This window comes from Sinocyclocheilus anshuiensis, unplaced genomic scaffold (assembly GCF_001515605.1).
Source record: "Sinocyclocheilus anshuiensis isolate Anshui unplaced genomic scaffold, SAMN03320099.WGS_v1.1 scaffold447, whole genome shotgun sequence".
NCBI classification, from domain to species: domain Eukaryota; kingdom Metazoa; phylum Chordata; class Actinopteri; order Cypriniformes; family Cyprinidae; genus Sinocyclocheilus; species Sinocyclocheilus anshuiensis.
In genome coordinates, this window is record NW_015552615.1 from 4,166,200 (window position 1) to 4,176,199 (window position 10,000).

The window sequence follows — 10,000 nt, forward strand, 5'->3', positions numbered from 1 at the left end:
TTTTTTTTTTTTTTTTTTTTTTTTTTTTAATCCTGTCAATCACCTATATTTAAAATAATTACTTTTTGTGTTTAATCCCTGCAGTGGTTATGATTTTGACTATGATTACTACAGAGATGACTTCTATGACAGGTGAGTCCATGATTTTGCACAAATGATTTTGTTGAAATACAGGAAATGCACTAAAGTCACATCCAGAATGCATAAGTTCACAGTCCAGGTATAATAATATGCCAGTATACAGTCCTTGTCCTTTAATTTGACTAGCCAAGCAGTGTTTCACTGTTTGTATCACCATTCGTTTGTGTTCGCACCCTTCCAGAGCAGGGTATGTGATAGTGATGGACAATCCTTTTTTTTTTACCTTTTTTTTACCACCTGTAATAAATGGAAATTTTCCATTATTTCTGATTATAAAATGGCTAATTTATAGCCATTTAACTATATATCTGGAAGCCATTGTTAACATTCAATATGCATATTATCAGACTTCTGTTTCTTCATTTATGAACATGATTATCTAGAACTTATTCTACTGTTAAAACCTTTGGGATTTTTTACTGTTTTTGAATGAAAGAAAGAAAGGCAGCATTTATTTGAACAAATACAGTGTAAAAACCGTAATAGGGCCTATTGTGAAATATTATTACAATTTAAAGTAACTATTTTCTATTTGAATATGTTTTAAAATGTAATTTATTCCTGTGATGTTAAAGCTGAATTTTCAGCATCAATACTTCAGTCTTCAGTGTCACACGATCCTTCAGAAATCATTTTAATATGCTGATTTGCTGTTCAAGAAACATTTCTTATTATCAATGTTGACAATAATTGTAATGCAATTATTTAAAAAAAAAAATGTGATACCTTTTTTCAGGATTCTTTGATGAATGGAAAGAGACTATTTGCTGAAAAACGTTGTCATGCATTAGGTGTCACACTAAAGAAATAAAATCCATTTATGAAATAAAAATACCTATAGTATACTGGTTGAGTACAGAAGCACTTTTTGCTCGTGCTGAAATCCACTGACCCAGCAGTAAGGCTTTATATGGAGCGTTTTTTAGTGCAGTAACACAGCAGTGATTTATAATTAAGTCAGGCACACTGTTCTCTCTCTAGCACGGCTCTTCCTGTCATAATACATTTTCTCACAACTTGGCAGAATTAAAGGAACTCTCATAAAAACACTCACACACAGCTGTAAGCTGCAGAAAGAAAGGCAGATGAAAAAAAAAATGCGTTTCACAAGAACTCCCTCCACGACCCGTTAAGCAAACTTTGGCTCGGCGAGCATGCGGTTGGCCGGCGTCCCTTTTCGGTAGCTATGGAAACCCTGCTGCGAGACTCAGCTGGACGTACTTGTTTGCAGATGTAAGGGATATTGCGTCCATATGATGAGCTGACATGTTTATTTATATCTCTCTTGTGATCTCTGCTCCCTGACTTACAGCCATCTTAGGGCGATGCTGACTGCAGTCGATATTTTACAGCAAACATGTCCAATAATTTAGATCTCTAGGATTGCGGATCAGTCAGTGAAGCCGCATAGATGGCATGTGGGAAGCCAGCTGGTTGCTTTTAGGTTCCTGTCTGGGCAGCAGACGTGCTTCTCTTTGAAGGCAAAAGTATCTTCTTCTCTCACTTCATTCATTCATGCCACATCACCTCCTTCATCCTGACAGTAGAGCTCTAGGATCGACTTGGATTGCGAACTGTTGGCTTCTGGCCTCATTTCAGCTGATTTGGACACAATGCAAAGACGTACGCTGTCGGTTTATGCTATGAGATGGTGCGGTTGAGCTCCTTTGAGTCGGCGGAGTACATCTCCCGCTCTGTTCGTGAGGAGTTGATGTATGATGGATGGAAAGCAGGTATGCTCTGATCGTAAGATGACTCAAAGATCGCACTTTACTCTTGTTTTCCCCAACAAAACATGAACACACTTCTACAATTGATGGGCAAAATCCATCCAAGAGTTTATCAAACAAATGATCTTACAAAAAGAAGAAAAAGACCTCAAAAAAAGAAGATAATACCAGTGTTATTTATGTACTTTTGTAGTACTTATTTAGATTTTGAATTAGCTTTTATTTTCATATTTTAAGTTTTCATTTTCTCATTTCTTTTTTTTTTTTTTTTATATTTCTGATACGCTTTATTTGTTTCAGTTTTAGTAATTTTAGTAATTAAAATGTACAACATTTATAAGTTACATTTAAGTTTTTCATCTAATATTTATATTTTATTTTATTCCATATTTATCTCAATTATTGAAAACAATTTTTAATAATTATAGCTTTAGTTTTAGTAAACGATAACAACAATGGATAACAAGTGTTTCGAAAAAAGTATTAAATATACAATGTAAAATTATGGAAGTATTAATTATATAGTATTACAGTTATTTGTATTTTATTATAATTAGCCTATATACTTATGTATTTTCTAAAATTCTTTAAACATGCTGAATTTTTGGAATTTGTTTTTTAACATAATGGTTTTATATTTCTGACATACTCACATATGTTGGATTGGTGGTCATAGAATACATTATAAAAAAAACTAACATATGTTGACTGCTTATCTGAATATTGCAGAGAAACTTGAATTTGCATATTTGCATGTCCCTTGCATTTGCATATATCTGTACATACATATTCTGCCCTTGACCAAATACCCACACTTGCGGTCTTTGCACTTGACCACTTGACTACTTCTATGACGTATTTCCTGTATTTGGCCTAAGTGTTCAAGTGAGGATGAAGACCACAAGTGTGTGTAGAACTTTTCATTACCTGATGGGACACATTTACAGTGTTGTAAAAATGCAAGTGTCTACATAGTTTTATTTTATTTTAAATACTGTGCATTGTAAAATCAACTTCTAAATGTCTGTTCAGTAGTCCCTATAACATGACACAATTTAATTTGTGGTGCTTCCTAATTAAGTATGAAAAGCAGTTGCAAATGTTGTACAAAATAAATATCACCACTACTCATCTTTGCACCAATAAAACGTGCAACACTTTGTTTTTCTACCAAAGTATGTGTAATAATATGCCCTATCTAATTATTAGATTAATATTTAACTTACATTAAAAGGTTTCTGTGACCTCTGGCGAGATCTCTGCAAAAATCTCAAGATTTATTCCCCTAACATGATGCATGATGGGATACACTAAACCTCAAATAGCGCTCCGGAGCGGTATTCGAGATAGTATGGATTTAGTGTGTGAATTATTAAATTATAATGAAATTAAAATAAGGCAAATGTCTATTTTGTATATTGTGTTTTTATATATTTTTATATATGTACATTTTTTATTCACTTATTCTATTTTTATTATCTCTTTTTTTTCTATTTTTTATTAGTACGTGTAAACATACTTGGCAATAAAGCTATTTCTGATTCTAAAACGCAGCCCTGTGGTGGTCCCTGAGTATTTTTGGTGTTTACTTTGGGCCTGAGATGGGAAAATATGATTTCTGATTTAAGTGGATTGGTTTGGAAAAAAATAACATTAAATGAAAAGTCACAAACACTGCAGTTTCCTGAGCATGACCTATAAACTCACTGATCGAAGTCATGTGGTTGCATGAAGCAGTTAGTTTCTTCATACGTCTCTTTCTGCCTCCAGACTGTTTGAGTACCGAGGCAGAGTATCACCGGTGCCCAGAGCGGTTCCAGTAAAGCGCCCCCGTGTGGCAGTGCCGGTCGTCCGCAGGGTGAAGTCATTACCTGTCAAACTCCTGACCAGATCCACTATCCTTCCCAACAGCTCTGTCAAACACAAGTGTAAGTTCAGTTTCTATTTTGCATCAGTTTTCTTGATGTTTCACGTGTTACTGACCTACACATACTGTATGTTGAATGCTGAAACATCAAAAGATCTTTTAAGATATTTAAGAAATGTCCAGAGTTGTAGCCTGATTCTTTTGCGTGACATCTCAAGATCTTCTTCTCTTCTTCGGACCGCTTGAACTCTTGAACCGGCCTTTGGGCCATTTGACAGATAAACTTGCCAGGTTTAGGATTTAGGATGTTTGCAATACTGCAGCAGAGGAACCTTTTGTCTTGGGCAGTGCTCCTTTATAGATCCACAACCAATTACCAGTGCCTTGCTTTTATTTCTGTTTTTGGTTTTATGGCAATATATAAACCTGATTTATTTATCTAAAACTTTGTGTTCTTTTGTAAACCTTGTGTGTACGTGCGAGCAGTGAAATCAACCGAGTTGCAGGCTATCAAATCAGAACTGACGCAGATCAAGTCCAACATCGACGCGCTGCTGGGACGTCTCGACCAGATCACAGAGGACAAATACTGTGCCACAGGTGTGATCTTATGTGTCATATATCTGTATATGTGCCATACACACAAACATACAATACCGTTCCAACGTTTGGGGTCAGTAAGTTTTTTTTTTTTGTTTTTTTTTGCTAATGAAGTTAATGCATTTATTTAGCAAGAATGCATTAAATTTAAGACATTGTAGGAAACTTTTTCCTCGTCGAAGCAGAGACCAGGAGACTCTTGGGTATCTTCAGCAGAGTTCTTTGAGAATGCGCTGCAGTCATCAAAAGTCTAACTAAGGCAGTGATACATTGTAGTTTATATACATTTTAAGGGGGAGGGATATATTTTAAACAGATTCTTAAATTTGTAATCCCACAACATTTATAATGATACGAAAGATTTCTATTTCAAATAAATGTCTTTCTTTTAAACTTTCTTTTCATCAAAGAATCCCAAAAAAAAGTATTAGTTTCAAAAATATTAAGCAAAAAATATTAATCGTTTTTATCTTTCGTTTTAGGAAATGATAACAACTCTGGATAATACCATAATACTTTGATATATATACAGTGGATTACAATAGTGTTTCAGAAAAGTCTAAAGTTAATTACTAAAATATTTTATACTTTTATATAATATTGTTTTATATTTTAGTTGTGCTGCTTAATATTTTTGTTGAAACCATGATACATTTGTTTCAGGATTCAGGATGCAAAAGAACAGCATTTACTTTAATAGAAATCTTTTGTAACAATGTAAAAGTTTTTGTCACTTTTAATAAACTGAATGCATCCTTGCTGAATAAACTGACTCCAAACATTTGAACATTAATTCATATATATACGGTATGCACACAATACTGTATTATTCTGTACTATACAAGCCTGGTTGTTTGGTGATAAATCAAGGTTGTATTCTATTAGAAATGATTTCATCAAAGTATGCTTGTTATACCTTCCTCTCAGTAATTATTTTTTGAGAAAAGCTTTCAAAGGACTTTTTTAATCATATGGAAACCGCAGCAAGCAGTTTACTCTCCGCACAAAGCGCTGACTCAGCGCAGCACCACCGCTGTCACACAAGCCATTCACGGTTCAACACTTTTACGGCTCAGTGGCTCCAATCCAGATTTGCAGATTTGTCCCAGTGTTTCACATCAGCGGTCAATTTGACAAGCATTACCACAGAACGCAACATGCCTCCCGTGTTTATTTAGACACGGAAACCCGCTTCATTCTCCTTCATCGTCTGTCTAAGAATTGTTATGATGTGGCTAATGGTTTGTGGCTAATCAATGATGATGTCCCCCCAGAGCGAAGCACATTTCTGTGCATGTTTGCAAGTGTTGCTGACTGTTGAGGATGAGATGCTTTAAAAGCCCTCGTGAGGGAGGAAAGTCGACTAGCACTTACTCATCTCGTAACTTTTCAACTGGGCTGATGCTTAAATAAAAGTGAGCTCCAAGTTTTTCTTTACCTTGGCAATGTTTTTTCACGTGTCTGCTCTTGAAACGTGTTCCTACAGAGGTGTCTTAGTTGTTTAGGATGTGAGAATTCAATTTGGACCGTGGTTCGCCAATGCTGGAGAGAACAGAAAATCCCTAACGCATTTTTTCTTGTAATAATTAATCATCTTTGTTTTATTTAAAACAATAATTTTTAGCATAAGCATTAGTCTGTAATTGTAAAAATGTCCACCTTGTTAGCAGTATTTCAAGATTAATATTTACTGAACTGAAGTGTTTTCTTGCTTATCAATAAAAAATCATGGTAAATTGTATCAAGTCAAGTATATATGTCATTATATGTTTTGCTCCCCACAATAAAAATAGCTTTGATCATATACCTAAGCATTTAAATATCATGTTCCTAAGATATATAATTGAAGAACCTCAGACACTTTGATTTCCTTTAGATACAGACAATACAAAAACAGTGTATTATCTCACTGAGAGAAGATGCGGGAAAGCTCCTTTCTCAGCTATCTTTCCCTCACCCATCCTTCCCTTCACTCAGCTCACTCAGAATGGTCAACAGCATAATATAATGTTCTACATGAATGTAAGCGATATTCACAACCATTTGAAATATCTCCATGCGACTGGTTCAATGGTCTCGGTTTTACAAGAAGTAGACTAAAAGTAATAAAGATCCTAAGAGTTTAGAGAGATTTTGCTCGCTGTAGAGGGTGTGCTCTTCCCCAGTGTCTTTCATGCAAATTACCATCTGTCCCCAAATGGTATAATCTCTCCAAGGCCTGATCAATGCAAATTCTAATTGTTAGTTCCTGTTGCCATTTGGAGGATGTTTGGGGTTAGGGTCTGAGTGAGGAAATGATGCAAGAAGCTCAGGGCGCTTCTATAGCCAGATAAGTCCACACACTCCATACTATGTGTTTTTCTGAAGTCAGGTATGCATTCTTTACTCTTACATTTATCCTTGAGAATTTGATGTCTTGTTTTGATTATCTCTGAATTGACTACGTAATTGGTATAATGCATTTTACCTGACTAATAATAAATTCTCATTTGATATTATTCACTCTTAAGGTCTCTGCACACTGAGTCCGAAATTTTCGTGTGCGTTTTTTCGTATATTCGTTATTCTATAAATTCGTCATGCACAGAAACCTTGCACACTGAGTCCGATGTGTATTAATTAATCCGTTGCGAAAAAATTAGCAAAACAGCACTAAATGGAGTCTTCAAGCAGTGAGGATGATTTTGTTGTCTTCTCGCTTCTTAAAAAGAGAAAAAGAGAGGAAATACTGGGTCCATCCAATCCTGAGAGATAGAGAGGAAGGAGAGTTCCCCCTCAGGAGCAGCGGGATTATCACGGGCGATTCAAAGTTTACTTCAGGATGTCAGTGGCTCAGTTTGATGCTTTGCTAGCGATACTAGAGCCACATATTAAAAAGAATTTCTGTGAACTCAATGTGCAAGGATCTTTACAGTGCTTTGTGCTGCTAGACGAAGTGGATGAACTTGACAATCGCCATTCTGTTCGTTTGTACGGTGGTTCTGAACTGTCAAAACACCTCTCAAAATGCTTGCTACTGATGCGAAAAATTTTCAAAATCGAACCCGATCCGAATTTTTTTTTTATGACAGACAAAAATTTCGGAGGCAGTGTGTAAACATGTTTGACATAACGTGAGGTCGTATTTATTTTTTAACGTGCGAAAATTTCGGACGAAATTTTCGGACTCGGTGTGCAATGACCTTTACTCTGAAATTGTTTTCTCAAGTTGATTAATTAGTTTCCACAAATCTGCATCCAGGGTTAAGACAAGTACATACTAGATCTCAGGTTAGATGAAGCATGGGGCATATCAAGTATTAGTTCACTTCCCTTCCAGAATAAAGATTTCCTGATAATTTACTCACCTATAATTTTTCTCCATATACTTCAATAGTGGCCAACGGGTTGAAGGTCCAAATTGCATTTTCAATGCAGCTTCAAAGGGCTCTACACGATCCCAGCCGAGGAATGAGGGTCTTTTCTCTGTCATTTTCTAAAAAAAATTAAAAGTTCTGTACTTTTTAACAAAGCAAACGTGCAAAGAAAGTCAAACGCCCTTTCCAAAAAAAAAAGGAAAAACAGTGATGTTGAATGATTTTGAAGTTGGAGAAGAAAATGAGAAGATGAGTTTTTCGCCCTACCGTAACTTTTTGAACTGGAGTACACAAACGAAGAAGAACAAACCACGCGTGGCCTTTCCAACATGATTACGTAATGCGTGAGGCCACGGACATGCATCGCAGATCTAGTGCAAGATGAGCATTTGTGGACAAAAAGCATATACATTTTTATTTAATTTTTTTTAGAAAATGACCAATCGTTTCTCTAGATAAGACCCTTATTCCTCGGCTGGGATCGGGTAGAGCTGTTCTCCTCAAAAAACGTAATTTCTTTGCAACTAAAGACAGAAAGTCTTGAACATCTTGGATGACGTAAGTAAATTATTAGGATTTTTTTTCTGGAAGTGAACTAATCCTTTAACTATGACAAAATGCTATTGGGGTACTAGTAAGCATGGCTCAGCATACTTCATAGTACTAGCCATAACCTCTGGCTGTCGTCTCAGCTTTGTTTAAGTTGTTATATGCAGTAGTTATATTAACTATAGGGGGCTAGATAAAAATGCTATTGAAGTATTAGCAAGCATTGATTGGCCTATTTCATAGTACTAGCCATTGAGCTTTAACTAAGTTGTTACATAGGTGACTGTACAGTAGGGGACTAAACAGAACCACTATTTAAAGAATGACAAGCATGAGACGGTCTATTAAATAGTAGTGACTAATGATCAGACGGAGAGTTTGTGAGCATGAGGTCCGTGTTAATCGGCCGACACAACACACTCTGAGCGACATAGATTCCTAATGAACAAGTAAAATATAGAGTAAAGAGTTAACTAGAATAATCAAATGTCAGAAGAATAATTAGAAATGGACAGACAATTTTCAGACTATTATTTTATGTATCAGGCATTACAGGATTAAAAAGTCTGATGACAAGTTACAGCAACACACTTCCCATATAGCTTAATTGTTTTTATAAAACGGATAGTTCCGGTCCTTGATTCTGATTGGTTGAGCCGCGTTCGAAGCTGTTGTAAATTGCTCTACAAACATACACCTTTGTTTACGTCTGTGTGTTGCTCGGCAACCACTTTGTTGGAACCACCACCATTTCTGAGGAACTACATTGTTTGGCGGAAGAATAATGTTTTTATTAATATTTCATTTGCTCTGTTTTATTTTGTGAAACTTTACTACATATATGGAATAACCGTTAATGTAGTGTATGTAAATGTACATAAACATTTGTCTGTGTGCAGAGTTGCAGAAGGCAGAGGAAATGAAGAGCGAGCTGTCTCAGGACGAGTCGGGCTCAGAGTCAGAGGAACTGCAGCACAGTGATGTGGAGGACGGAGAGGAGCACTCACACGAGGAGTGTGACGAAGACATGGTAAGAGATGTATGGATAGAGGTGGGAAGACATTTATATGAGAAATGGAAATGGTATTGTAAGGTCAGAAGACCAGAGACCATGAGAGTAGGGAATATATTCTTAAAAACAACTTGACATATCAGTTTATAAATCATCAAACGCTCACACATCGTACCATATGAGTGTTCAAGTTAACAGTCTCTTAAAAATGATTTATTGTCTCTTCTCTCTTCAGGAAAACAATCACATATCTGAAATGGATTCCATTCTTCAATAAAAGGCAAGAACTCAAAGCTGGGACAATGGATTCTTGGAGCACAGTGATAATTCAAACCATGAGATGTTTTACACGTTTCCAAGCTTGAGTTTCAACATCTAATCAAGATTGTTCTTCATGCAGAAAACAGATTGTGAAACTGAAGTTAGTGAGTACAAACCACTAAATCTGGTTTCACAGGGTAATTCATTCACTTCAATTTAGCGTGTCTCTAAAGATCCATTAAACATGACAGCGGGACATTATTTGGGAGTCTCTTGACTGGTGAGGACTTTATTTTGGACTGGCGAGGAATGTTTTTCTAATAAAAAGCTAACTTTTCAAGCTAAACATCTCACAAAAAGGTAACTTAAATCATGCAGCAATATATATATATATACTACCATTCAAAGATGTGGGGTTGTCAATATTTTTCACGAGAAGTCTCCTATGCTCACCAAGGCTGAATTTATTGGCTCAAAAATGCAG

At 35.8% G+C, this 10,000-nt stretch overlaps 1 protein-coding gene across 11 annotated transcripts in view; it reads left to right on the forward strand.

Annotated features, from left to right (window-relative positions):
* The window catches only part of LOC107666096 (RNA-binding protein Raly-like), an 83,723-nt gene that overhangs the window by 68,992 nt on the left and 4,731 nt on the right, over positions 1–10,000 (forward strand). For 7 of the 11 annotated variants that reach the window (XM_016457230.1, XM_016457227.1, XM_016457225.1 and 4 more), the window contains 5 exons: positions 85–132; positions 3,642–3,799; positions 4,225–4,338; positions 9,143–9,273; positions 9,491–9,887. In XM_016457230.1, the coding sequence (XP_016312716.1) occupies positions 85–132; positions 3,642–3,799; positions 4,225–4,338; positions 9,143–9,273; positions 9,491–9,532 (493 nt within the window). In that variant the 3' untranslated portion in view covers positions 9,533–9,887. Of the gene's footprint in view, positions 1–84; positions 133–3,641; positions 3,800–4,224; positions 4,339–9,142; positions 9,274–9,490; positions 9,888–10,000 lie in introns of those variants that run through there. The other 4 variants (XR_001631633.1, XR_001631634.1, XM_016457226.1 and 1 more) reach the window with 4 other exon arrangements.